Source organism: Myxine glutinosa, chromosome 5 (genome assembly GCF_964187855.1).
Source record: "Myxine glutinosa chromosome 5, kmMyxGlut1.1, whole genome shotgun sequence".
Classification (NCBI taxonomy): Eukaryota; Metazoa; Chordata; class Myxini; order Myxiniformes; family Myxinidae; genus Myxine; species Myxine glutinosa.
Window position 1 is genome coordinate 73414056 of NC_136265.1, and position 14071 is coordinate 73428126.

General features: G+C 45.0%; 1 protein-coding gene across 4 annotated transcripts in view; it reads left to right on the forward strand.

Annotated features, from left to right (window-relative positions):
• PTDSS1 (phosphatidylserine synthase 1) overlaps window positions 1-14071 on the forward strand; it is a 38117-nt gene that overhangs the window by 2787 nt on the left and 21259 nt on the right. For all 4 annotated transcript variants that reach the window (XR_013623502.1, XR_010984494.2, XM_068116933.2 and 1 more), the window contains exons 2-8: window positions 6120-6352; window positions 6557-6648; window positions 6863-6907; window positions 8032-8156; window positions 8990-9148; window positions 9235-9386; window positions 13332-13473. Coding sequence is in view for 2 of the 4 variants with exons in the window: in XM_068116933.2 (XP_067973034.1) it covers window positions 6174-6352; window positions 6557-6648; window positions 6863-6907; window positions 8032-8156; window positions 8990-9148; window positions 9235-9386; window positions 13332-13473 (894 nt within the window). In the remaining 2 variants the exon portion in view is untranslated. The remainder of the gene's footprint in view (window positions 1-6119; window positions 6353-6556; window positions 6649-6862; window positions 6908-8031; window positions 8157-8989; window positions 9149-9234; window positions 9387-13331; window positions 13474-14071) is intronic.

Genomic DNA, 14071 nt, shown 5'->3' on the forward strand with positions numbered 1-14071 from the left:
TGAGGGCATGATCTGACCTTCCTGAGAGCATGATCTGACCTTCCTGAGGGCACGATCTGACCTTCTTGAGGGCACGATCTGACCTTCTTGAGGGCATGATCTGACCTTCCTGAGGGCATGATCTGAGCATGATCTGACCATGGAAGGTCAGATCTCAGGGAAGGTCAGATCATGCCCTCAGGAAGGTCAGATCATGCTCTCAGGAAGGTCAGATGAGGTCATGATCTGACCTTCCTGAGAGCATGATCTGACCTTCCTGAGGGCATGATCTGACCTTCCTGAGAGCATGATCTGACCTTCCTGAGAGCATGATCTGACCTTGCTGAGGGCACGATCTGACCTTCCTGAGAGCATGATCTGACCTTTCTGAGAGCACGACCTGACTTTCCTGAGAGCACGACCTGACTTTCCTGAGAGCACGACCTGACCTTCCTGAGAGCACGACCTGACCTTCCTGAGAGCATGACCTGACCTTCCTGAGAGCACGACCTGACCTTCCTGAGACACCCAACTTCGGTGACGATAGTGCGTTGGAGAACTTGAGTAACTGGACCTAAATTGGTAAGGGCCGCTTCTTGGCATTATCGACTGATGGTCTTATGAGGGACATTTCAAAGGTTTTATCAATGATAGAAAAGAGCTCAGGACACACCGAGATCAGATCACAGAGGAGGTCAGATCACACACTGAGAGGAGATAATTATCTCTGCCACCAAAGGTGGACGGAGATTATGTTTTCACCTTTGTCTGTCTGTCTGTCTGAGAGCAGGATATCTCAAAAAGTTGTGGACGAATTTGGACAAAACTTGGTGGACAGGTTGAGTGCGTGACAAGGACGAATTGATTCGATTTTGGTGAAGATCTAAATCTGGATACGAGAATTTTAAAATTTGTTTAAGCGATTCTTCACCATTGGGAGATGGAGCCAAAAACGATATATAGCACGATATCACAAAACGTTGGTGGAGGACGAGTTGGGCAGGTGACAAGAACAAGCCGATTAGATTTTGATTCAGATCCGGATCCAGATCCAAAACGTAAACCGTTCAGCGTGTTGGAAGTACGCGCTCTACCAAGTGCCTTTCTCGTTTAAAGGATGGAATGGACAGAATGTTGATCTGACGAAGGAAAAGCTCGCGCTTTGGCGGTAACCCTTCGTCGGAGCAAAAGAGTAATGTTTCGGAGGTCTACTATCAACTATCAACGTCTGATATGGTTTCCTGTGCGTTCAGGAGAGAGGATTGGGATGCCATCAGGCAGTTCTTTCACGTGGACGCAGTTGGCAGGAGGAGAAGGGACACACCCTGGTATTTAGGTGCTCTAGAGGAACGTGGGAAGTGGTGGTGCAGGGAGAGGATGCTCAGGATAGGAGAGGAAAAACCCATCGGGTCGACCCCACTGGAAGGTGGGATCAATTGGGACCATGAAGGTAGACGTATTGGTAGACTTCATAAAAACCCCCTCCATATTGTGAGGAAGTTTTGACCAAAGTATCTTTTGAAACATGGCTGGCTGAAGTTCGACTGAAGGTGATTTTGGCAGGATCTTGTGTTGGCTTTGAAACGTTACGTGCCTCTCGTAGTCAATCTTAGAGTGTTTAAGACGATGAAAAGTATTAGGTAGACAAAATAAGTTTCAGAGTGCAGAGTAAAGGATAGTTTGTGTGGTAGTAAGGTAGGGGTCTTTCACTCAGAGTATTAAATGCATGGAATGGCCTCCCTGGAAAGGTATTTGCACTTCGAAGCACTGCATAGGTTGGACATTGGTGGGAATGGTAGGTATCAGAGGTACGGATGGGTGATTGTATACCTGTGTCATGATTGTGATATCTGTGAGAGGAACTTGTTAAAAGGTGAATGCAGTAACTGTGTTTGTTCCTTACCTTGCAACCGTGTTCTCCCCTACCCCTCCCCCCAAAAAACCCAAAATAATAAATGCGTAAAAACATTGTTCTAGAATCTTAAATAATAATAATTAACAGGGACCCGCGGAACATCCACACCATATAAAATGTGCGTTCCAAGTTCTCAACTCTCCCACCCCACCCTCATAAACCCAAGGTAACAATCCTCTCCCCGCTGCAAACCTTCAAATGCCCTCCCCATCCGACGACTCAACTCCCCCCTCCCCCCAAAAGCCTCAACTTCCCCCTCCCAATTCTGTCCCATCTTCACTCTCCTCCCCAACCCCCCCCCTCCCCCCCAAACTCCAAGTGCTAACGCTTCCCCTTCCAACCCTAATGCCTCAATCCCCCCTTATCCCCCACCACAACTGCTCAACCACCCCTCTCCCCACCGAATGTCCTCAACACCTTCCCCCCAAGCCTCAACCTCCCCCCCCCAAATCTGTCTCATCACTCATCCCCCCCCCCCAACCCAAAGTACATCTGTCCCATCACTCTTCCCCCCCTCCCCCCAACCCCAAGTACTCAACTCCCCCCCCCTCCCCAATAAAGCCTCAACCTCCCTCCCCCAACTATGTCCCAACTTTGCTGTCTTCTTTCCCCCAAACCTCACCTTCCCCTCCCCAACCCTGAGGCAACAATCCCCTCCCCACTCCGTCTTCAAACCCCCTCCCACCATGACTCGTCAACCCCCCTCCCCCGAAAGCCTCAACCTGCCCATCCCAATTTTGTGCCATCTTCACTCTCCTTCCCTCCCTCCCCCACCTCAACCCAAAGTCTTCAACCTCCTCCTCCACACCTTATCTCCTGATACATATACACATCTTTAAAAGTAAATAATGACCTCAGACAAAGACCTTTTCATGACATGGGTTTTTAAGCCTTGTTTGAGAGAATGCCACATAGCTATTTGAGCGGTGTATAAGGCCACAGACCGCTGTCTCGTTGGCTCAGGCCTATCTTCAAAAGGCCCATGATGCCTATCGGCATCCCTTAGTCGTTTTACACTGAAGTGAACACTTATAAGGACGGCATGGCGATTGTGAATACGACAGCTCTGAAGATGTCTTTGACTTCAATCGATCAATCAATCCAACATTTATTTCCTTCAACCAAAGAACAATGTACAGAAGACCTTTAAATGGCTGAAGGAGGCTGAATCCTCAAAAACAGCTTAAACCTGGAACGCCTTTACTCATCCTCACTATAATTCATAGACCGGTGCTTGTTTGTTTGTTTCTTGCGCTACTCTTCCTCCAGTTCTGGGCCGATTACATCCAGACTTGCTACATAGGATCAGCATGACCCCAATTAATGTATAGGCGGTTTTTTTTTAATCTTTGCCGGTGGTCTTGGCGGAGAGGGCGGGTGGACATGCAAATCCTCTATGTAAACATGTATCGTGTAGTGCCGCCTCAAGGTGGGAGAGGGTATTACAAGTCCCCACTCGACAGTACAGTATTCCTGTCCCCACGTTTTCCAGTCCAGTGAGATGTTTTGGATTACGCAGCAAGAGGTATTTTGAATTACAACCTTGAATAAGGACAATAACATAACACCCTGGCCGTTACTGTGAGGAGTGGTTGCTTGTAGTATTCAAAATACTATAAAGTATTCAAAATGATAGTATTCAATATACTAACTAGATGGTATTCACAGAATACTTACCCTGCGCAGTTTAGCTCTTTCACGAGCCTCGATCTTGTATACAAAAAAAAAAAAAAAAAAAAAAAAAAAAAAACTTGGTGCGAGTCAGCTCTTCTGTTTTGGAAGGTTTTTTTTCTTTCTTTGATCCAATATGGAATATTGTAAATTTGATCCAATATGGATCCAATATGGATTTATGCCAGGAAGAGGAATGACAGACGCGCTTTTTATTGTGAGGCAGTTGCAGGAGAAGTACATGGAGAAGAGGAAGAAGTTGTTTCTTGGGTTTGTTGATCTGGAGAAAGCATTCGATAGGGTTCCACGCGAAGTAGTGACATGGGCATTGAGGAAGTTAGGAGTGGAGGAATGGTTGATCAGAGTCGTGATGGCAATGTACAAAAGAGCGCGCACAGCTGTAAGGACGAAGGACGGGAACAGTGGTGAGTTTGAGGTGAAGGTGGGAGTGCATCAGGGGTCGGTACTACGTCCACTACTATTTGTAGCTGTGATGGAGGTGCTGGCTCAGAATGTAAAGGAGGGTTTACCGTGGGAGTTGTTGTATGCAGATGATCTGGTATTTATTGGGGAGAGTATGGATGAACTGAAGGAGAAGATGAACAAGTGGAAGGAATGTATGGAGACAAAAGGTCTGAAGGTGAATATGGGAAAAATGAAGGTGATGGCAAGTGGTAAAGCATGTGGTGAGGTGGAAAGAAGTGGGAAGTGGCCCTGTGCTGTGTGCAGGAAGGGTGTCGGAGTGAATTCCATTCAATGTACAATGTGCGCTGAGTGGGTTCATCAAAAATGTAGTGGTCTGAGAGGGTCATTAACCAGTGTGGCAGCTACATTCAAGCGTAAGGTGTGCACAGCGGGAGCTGCAGATGGAGGAAATGTTGAGTTGGATCAAGGAGAAGGCGTGAAGCTGGAAGGTGTGAAAACATTTTGCTACCTAGGAGACATGCTGAATGGAGAAGGTGGATCAGACTCGGCAACGGTTGCTGGAGTGAGATGTGCATGGAAGAAGTTTCGGGAACTGAGTGGCGTGCTGATGAGGAGGGGAGTGTCGTTGAAGCTGAAGGGAAAGGTGTATGCTACATGTGTGAGAAGTGTTATGATTTATGGGAGCGAGACATGGGTAATGAACGTAGAAGCAGCAATGAAGGCTGGAAATGGTGGAAATGCGAATGCTTCGGTGGATGTGTGGAGTATCGTTGAGAGAGAGGAAGACAAATGATGAATTGCGAAAGATGATGGGAATAGAGCCTGTGATTGATGCTGTGAAGAGAAACAGTTTGAGATGGTTTGGTCATGTGTTGAGGAAGGATGAAAGTGACTGGTTGAGAAGAGTGATGGAAATGAATGTAGAAGGAAGTAGAGGACGGGGAAGACCGAGAAAGACTTGGCTAAAGGTGGTCGAAGAAGAAATGCGGGCAAGGGGGTTAACAAGGAGAGATGCAGAAAATAGGGCAAAATGGAGAAGATTGTCATGGGGACCGCAAGGCTAACCCCCACTCTAGCAGGGAAAATGGCCTTAAAATGCCTGTTTTTGTTTGTTGTTTTGATCCAATATGGCTGCCAGACCACGTGAGCGATGACGTCATAAATTTATATTCTCTAATACAATTGTTGTGAAGATCACGCTCAATAAATTTCAAACTGATCAGACAAACCGTTGTCCTTGTCAAATTATGACGTCAAGATTACGGCACCAATGACATCATCGTTCACAAAACTTATTCCCCATGCGGAGTTCTTTACAATGAGCTATGTTTCAATTTTTTCCATGGAGCGGTTTTCACGATACGTTTTTCAACGTGCAACGTTTTTCGATTTTTCCAAGATGGCGCCTGTACTACGTGACCAATGACGTCATAATTATCTTTTAAAATTCTACCGGAGGAGACCCTCCTATGTTCAAAATTTCGTGTCCATCGGACCAACAATTGCAGAGAAATTTGTTTTTCATACTGATCAGAGCAAGCGTTGTACTTGTCAAAATATGACGTCATAATGAAGGCACCGATGACGTCATGAATATATCTTATTTCCCATGGGGAGTACTTCACAATGAGCCATGTTTAAAAAAAATTCTATGGATCTGTTTCGGAGAAACATGACTACGACCTCTACCGTTTGAACGACCCTCCGATGGATGCTTGTGCACACATTGATGCCTCACCCTACCTGCGAGATACCGGGATGACGGTTTACAGCTGGGTCGGAATTCAAAAGTAGGCTAGAGAGCTCAGAAGCGGGTTTGCATATGTCTAGGCCCTCGGCTATTAAAGCGTCAGGCCTAGGTGAGTCTTGTTAAATAAAAAATTCCTTTGGGAGGGTTAAGTGTAGATTGTTTTGTTCTTTTGTTCCACTTTAAATTTTTGGACAATGTCTTTCAATGTCCTCTTCAAGTATTTAATTAATTCTCCTTATCACACCTCTTTCCCTCTAATGTTCACTCCATCTTATTTACTCTCCGCAATTCCCACTACCTTGGAGTTATCATTTTCTCACCCACTTCAAACGTCTATTATAATCTTGTTTGATTCTGTCCACCCCCTTCATCCTTCAGGATCCTTATGTCCTCCAGGTTCTCCATCGTTCTGCCCATCCGTGAACCGAGGAAATGACTCCTGGCATAGGCTCGCGACATTCGACTCTCAACAAGGAAGCGACGAGCCAGCGTTTCAGAATGGTGAACGAGCAGCAGGTGGAGGACATAACCCTGGAGTTCTTTTACAAGCCGCACACAATCTCCTTGTTGTCCTTCACCATCGTGGCCCTCATGTACTTCGCCTTCACAAGGTAACTTTCTCTATTCCTCGTTCTTCTTCCCTCATTCATTTTTTCTTTCTCTCCACACCTCCTATTTTGTCTGCGCTTGCTTGTATCTCGCTCGAGGTTTAACTTCGGCCTACTTTCCGGGCACTCTTCCTTCAATTATACCTCTGTCGCTTAAAATCGTTTATTTTCCAGCTTCCAGCTAACTCTTCATTCCCATAACCCAAGGGATGATTCAGGCCTGGAAGACAACATTTGCAGAGGCTGTATGTTTGTGGTCTTCTTCTTCCTCATCATCAGCATAATGGCCTTTCCCAATGGTCAGTTTGTTTCAAAAACAGTAAGGAAATAAATAAATTAATGCGCATGGGACGCCCGACACTTTGCTGCCCCTGTGGAATCGGTGTTTTGTTTTGACGTCGTGCCGTTCCAAGCGCTCCACATATTTTTTTGGGTTGAATGGGTAAAACGTTGTGATGGTGTAATCCCTTGCCTGGTGTAACCGCTTCACCGGTGTGACCTTGTCTTTGCCAGGCCCCTTTACACGTCCGCATCCTGCCGTGTGGCGAATGGTGTTTGGTAAGTTTTGCTTTGTTAACGATGCGAGTTTGTCAGAGTATTTATTGCAGCTTGGGTATAAAAATTAAATAAATTAATAATCCGGTGGCTTAACTTGGACCTGTCTGTTGCCGGTAGAAACGCTTATTTTGTTGTAACATTTTCAACCACAGTTCACGCTGGTTGACCATTGTGGTTTCTTTGCCAGTTTTGCTCTTGTGTTCTAGTTTCCCTCGTTTACCTGGTGCAGCGGCATCCATAGATTTGAAATTAATACCTACGTAATCGCACAATATGCCACGATAGGAGTGGATCTGGGGAGTAATAATTGGGTATACGTTTGAGAGGGCGGCGGTGCGGGTGGACGTATCGTTTGGATTTATTTTCTTTTTTCCCCGAACCTCAATGTTCCAATAATGTCACGTGTGGAATAATAATGGTATCAATGGGTATGGTAAACATTATTGCATTTTTAGGTATAAATGGTTAAATACCAACCACACGTTCATTGTTGGTTTGTGGTGTAGTTGGTGTTTCACAATTTGTGTGTGTGTGTGCGTGCGTGCGTCTGTCTGTCTCCGTCCGTCCGTCCGTCCGGCCGGCATTTGGAGAGGTTTTCGCCTGAGAGGATCGAAATTTCGACGAAGAATGGTAATGTGGACAGTCGGGAAATCAATCAATCGCTTGCACGTTAAGGGAAAAAATGCAGAACATATCTATACGCTCTCCTCTACAAGTATAATTCCTTTAGGTGAAGGAACTATTTTGAGATTTAAAATTAAAATAAGGTTGAATATATCAGGTGTTGTGAAGTTAACATAATTTACAGCAATCTTTTCAATTATAATGCTACTGTACACACATTGTTTTAGGATTAGCCAGTTCATTAAATAAATAGAATTGTGAGGCACTGTCATAAAAAACAAAGTGTAGGCCCGTGTGTGTGTGCACCCTCCTGACGTCACGCTTCTCCGGGTTGGATTATGCATGTTCTTTTCCCACTTCCTGAAAAAATTAACAAAAACGATGATTTCCAAACTTTGCCGAAAGTTCCACTGATCATTTGGCACGTCCGATCTTTTATTGCACATTCTTCTTTCCTCTCCCCCAACTTCCCTTATAACATGGGATCTTCTCCCCGACAGGCCTGAGCGTGTTGTATTTCCTTCTGCTGGTGTTCACCCTCTTCTTGAACTTTGACCAGGTCAAAGCGGTCATGTACTGGCTTGACCCCTCGCTCCGTAATGCCACCCGTGAGGCTGACATAATGGTAATGATCTGTCGCATGTGGATAGTTAACGCTTTTTGGCCTGTCACACCGCTGCTTGTACTGATGCACCAAAGATGACTAATTGTGATGGATTAATAATTGATACACCACCATGGTTTGTATCGATAGTGTCAAGTGGTTTCTTGGTGATTGTGCGGCCTTCGAGGATCTTGCCTACTTCCTGTATTTCCCACTTGGCATTGAACGTTCATATCGGGTCCTAGTTTAGGCATGCCTATCGACGTGAAGCTCTGTGTTGCACTGGGTGACAGTTAGCGTCAGCATCCATGGAGCTTCGGTGATGGGGTTTTTGTAGATGGCGTGTAGGCCTAGCCTCGATGGACGCAATATGTACACCTGCATAAAGGGTGCGAGTGAAGCTCGGGTGTTATGAAGTGGCGTATGAAATTGGGGAGGCCCTGAAAACCACCGTGCGTGACCTGAGCTCCGATGCAGTTGCCCCCAGCTCCATTTCGCTAAACTTCGACCTATTAATATATAGGCCATTCACTTGGCTTTCACATTTAATACAGTTGCTAAGATTTTGTCTTCCAGCCTGGTTCTCCTGTTTGTTCTTCCTTTTCTTTTAAAGCAGGCCTGGTAAACGCACATACGGTGGAATAGTTATTGGAGCAATAACAGAGAGCTCACGCACTGCCGCCCCACACGCACTCGACCCCAAACCTTTATTTATTTAAAGGCTTATCGTCCTGCTTTTATTTCTGCAGCTTTTAATGTGCTCGTTGTCGGCAGATGTGGAACTTGGTCAATTGGAATAACCGGATGTCTAATAATTAAATTAATTATCTGTGCTTCTTATATTTTGGACACAGGAGTACGCCGTGAACTGTCACGTGATCACCCTGGAGCGGATTGCGAGCCACTTTGACATCTTTGCGTTTGGGCATTTTTGGGGCTGGGGCATGAAGGCTTTGCTAATACGCAGCTTCGGCCTGTGCTGGACCATCTCCATCACGTGGGAACTCACCGAGGTGAATTTGCTCGATGGAATGCGGCTTTGAATCGACTACTCTGACGGACCAAATTGTGGGAACGTGCGTTTGTGGTTATGTTGCAGCTGTTTTTCATGCACCTGTTGCCAAACTTTGCGGAATGCTGGTGGGATCAAGTGCTTCTTGACATTGTGCTCTGCAATGGTGGTGGCATCTGGCTTGGCATGGTGACCTGTCGCTTCCTGGAAATGCGTACCTACCATTGGGAAAGTGTTCGGTCAGCAGCGTGGTTTCTTATTCCACTTCCCTTTCATTTCTTTCCCTCTGTGTTTTGTATCTCACTTGCTTGCTCTTTCACATCATTTAGCTTCCTTTGCTTTTTTATGCCTCAACTAGAGCTAACAGAGATCATTACATTCTGGGCAGGGCCACCACTAAGGTTTTTGATTGACGTATCAGAAGGTTCTTTTTTCATTGTTTTCAAGCAAAAGTTTTACTTTTTCATTGTTTTCAAGCAAAAAAACCTTTTTATGAAATAGTTGGGAATGCTTTGGTACCTTCGGGTTCTGCGTAAAGTACCGTATTTTATTAAGAGGTGAATGGTAGTGAAGGTTTTTTTTAATGGCGTAGCCCATAGGGCAAAGCCGTCTAGAACAGTGTATGTATGTATGTATGTATGTATGTATGCATGTACAGTATGTATGTCCCCTCAAACGTATACGAATCAGAGCTGAGGATCTGGTCACATGACAGGGTGATGTGATTACGTCTGATGTCATTACGGCGTACAACGGCTGACTCCACACTCCGGCATTTTGATTCCAATGTCGTTCAGGCCGAACATATCGTCGAACCTGTCATATATCACAATCGCCATGCTCTACCTTTACGTTTTTCATTCAGTGTGAAACACAAACAAACCGATTGTTAATATGACCATCAAATATCGAAAGCAATGGCGTCACGGCTCTTCCAACATCACGGTACGTATAGGCCTTAGGCTTCGTGCCTTCAGGCCGCTTCGGACAAATTAGCCCAGGTTTCTTAATACAGTAGTATTGTTTTCATAATAATAATAATAGAGCTAATACTAACGATATAGTAACAGTAACGATATAGTGATATAGTAACGATATAGTGATAACTGCAATCATAACCTTTATCGTTATTGCAAAGTTTCTAGATTGAAGCGGTGTATGGTTCATGAATCGATGATAAGCGTTGTACGGTACAAATAACCGTGGAAATAAGGAATTAGCCTCGGTTTTTTTACAGTAATATTTTCGTAATAATGATAACGTAACATTAATATTGTAGTAAATCTAATCGTAACACTAATCCCTTCGTAGCGACTGCAAAGTTACTGGAGGTGAAAATATATCATCTATCTATCTATCTTCTATATATGTAAAAGAAAGTTTTTGTTTGTTTGTCTGCACGCGCTAATCTCCTGAATGGTGAAAGATAGGAGGAAACCTCTGATACAAAAAATGTCGGGACAGGCCCCGGGAAGGTTATAGGCTAGGTGGCGAGGCCGGTCGAGGCCGCCTCGGCCGGTCGAAGCCGCCTCGGCCGAGCTGGGCCCATTTCGCAATTAAAAGCTTAGCTGAATTATAGTCGTCAATCTTCTACGGCCACGAGTAAAAGCTGAATTATAGTAGTAAATTCATTCAAAAAGAACTAAAAATGTCGGGATGGGCCCCGGGAAGGTTATAGGCTAGGTGGCGAGGCCGGTCAAGGCCGCTTCGGCCGGGCTGGGCCCATTTCGCAATTAAAAGCTGGACTGAATTATAGTCGTCAATCTTCTACGGCCACGAGTAAAAGCTGAATTATGGTAGTAAATTCATTCAAAAAGAACCCGGGCAACGCCGGGTGCTTTTGGCTTGTATATATATATATATATTAAAGTAGCAGCAGTTTTGTGTCCGTCCGTCACACCACGTCATTACGTCTCTGATGTCATTATAGGGTACGATGGTATAAGACTGCTGACTTCAACTCCACCGACTGACATTTTAATTTATATGCCATACAGGCTGAACATGTCGTCGAAGCTGTCGTCTCTGTCATGTGTTTTTACACACGGACAGCTGTACGTTGCAGCGAGTAGAGTACTACGGCTACGCCACTGTTAGACTTTGGATCTTGTTTTTTAAAATATGTACAAGGGACTCGTAGTAGAGTTAAATGACAAAAGGTAGCAGTTTTATAAAACAACCAAAGGGTATGGTGGACTTCCATAGAGGAATAACACAAAAAATGAGTAAGAATGTCCCGGAGAAGAACAAATTTGGGAAAAAATGAGCACGAGTGGAAGATAATTTTTTGAAAGGTTGAAGTGAGGAGGACGAGACGACAGACATGGGGTTCTGGTCACGTGCTCTCAAAGGCAGAGCAATCATGTTGGAGGAGAACCAGGTCTGCGTGCGTCGGTTTGTTGGAGGACGGAGGAAATGAGGGATAGATGGTGCTCGAGGCTCGAGTTTTGTTGTTTTTTTTAACACTCTCTTTGTCGGTCATGCGCGAGAACGTAATCTCACTGATCTGTTCAGATAATCTCAGCGACGTCTCCTGGATGTACCTTGACTTGCTGGTTACCTCCACCACGGAATGTTTTCACCCCTGTCTCTTTGTCTGTCTGTCAGACAAACAGACAACATGATATCTCGAAAAGTTGTGGACAAATTCAGATGAAATTTGGTGTACATGTTGGTTGTGTGACAAGGACCGATTGCCTGGATTTTGGTGAAGATCCGGATCCGGATTGAAGAATTTTTTACTTTTCAAAGTGATTCTTCATAATTTGGAGATGGAGCCAAAAATGATACAGAATGCAATATTTGAAAAAGGTTTTGGGTGGGTTTATGCAAAACTTGGTGGACGAGTTGCTTTGATGACAAGAACAAGCCGATTATGTTTTGGTTCAGGTCTGGATCCAGATCGGGCCTATCAATGGGATACAAATCGTAAACCGTTCGGCCTGGTGGAGGTTTGCGCTCTAACAAGTGCCGGTCTAGTTATGGATTCGACAATGTGGTATAAATGTGTTGATTTTAGTGCACACAAGAGTTTGCTGCACACCACTAATGTGGTTACTTAGCAACAGGGAATGTCTATTCATCTGCCCGCCTGCACAGAGAACTACGTCAACAACTTGTACCCTATAATTACATGAACCATTCATTGAACGTTTAACCTGCGGTATGCCCTATCAGCCCAGCAGCGCTGCCATTTTATCGACTGCGGTGTGCCGCACGAGTTAGTAAATTTACCTGTTTAAAGGTAATTTATAATGATTCTTCACTTGGCTTGATGCCAGGTTGGTAGTTGAGAATTTCCGCATTGCTAGTTAGCCATGTGGCAGAATGTCTCCGTGCAGGTCGGCAGGTGAATGGAATTTCCCAGTTGCAAAGGCATCATGTGGTTTGTTGCCAAACTAATTGTTATATCTGTAATATCTGGACAGGTACCCTATGCAGCACAGTGTTGGTGATGCCGATGCAGTTACTAAGCAACAATCGTGGACGGGTCGCCACTCCGGCTCAGGGAGTCAGGGCAGGAAGTTGTCACTTGTTCAGGGTGCCGGAGAAAGCTCGCCTACTCTTCTCGAACGACAGCGTGTGATCTTTAACTGTCGCTGCTGTGAGTGTTGTCTGACAGGATGGTGCAGAGGTCGTGTACCTATCTGTGGCCTTTCTAGTCTCGGTTTGATTGGCGCTTTGCAGGCAGGAAGTTGCATCACGAAGTGCGCCATCCTGTCGTACAGTTTTCGAGCATTAGCCAGTGGACATTAAAGATCCCACTGTACCTTTTATAAAGAGTAGGTGAGTAATCGCTGGCACCCTGAACAAATTACAACTTCCTCCCCTAAATTCCCCAAATTGCTTTTCGTAAGTCGTGTGGTTTTCTCGGATATCCCTCAACACCGAGCTGCACCGCTTGCTATCTCAATGTGTGGTTGCCGTGTGCGTCCCTACGCTCAAATGTATTAGCACACACAGTTCACTCGTCTCATGCGAATAGCTATCTTCAGCTACGCAGGTCAACCTTTAATATATCTTTTCGTCGACCTTTATGTTCATCCCTCGAATGTTTATTCTCATTTTTCGATACCGACACGTGTGTAGTTTTGGCATTGTTCATTTATTGCAGGTGAGAGCTTTTGCCCCCAATGGTTTCACCTTGCTTCATTTATTCGACTTCTTCTTCTTGTCTCTCACAGGACCATACACACTACCACCGGCAAAATTAAACGTGCCGTGTTCCAATTCACTCCGGCCAGCTGGACGTCGGTGCGCTGGCTCGATCCGACTTCATCCACCCAGCGCGTTGCTGGGATCTACCTTTTCATGATCTTTTGGCAGGTACTGGGAGGGAATTCCATAGGTGCACAACCTCGACCACGTAACCCAATTTTGCATCAATTAGTTGTTCCCATGTTGTTTCACTTTCGCCATAGTTCACAGCCGATTGAAGAAGAGTCCTTGTTGTTGTACGTGGTGCTGTTATGGCGATTCGTGTTCTTTTCCCCTCATTATGGTTCCTCCAGTTTCCTCCTTTATTACCGCCGCCACCGAAGGTGGACGGAGGCTATGTTTTCACCCCTGTCTGTTTGTCTGTCTGTCTGTGAACAAGATATCTCAAAAAGTTGTGGATGGATTCGGACGAAATTTGGTGGAGAGGTAGTGTATGTGACAAGGACGAAATGTTAGATTTTGGTGAAGATCCGGATTCGGATCTGGCTCAAGAATTTTAAAGTGATTCTTCACCATTGTGAGATAGGGCCAACAACGATACATAGCAGGATATTTCAAAAAGTTGTGGATGGATTTGAACGAAACTTGGTGGAAAGGTTGTGTGAGTGACAAGGACTAATCGATTAGATTTTCTGGAAGATCTGAGTGTTTTTTTTTTTTGTTTTTTTTTTTTGTTTTTTTTTTTGTATACAAGATCGAGGCTCGT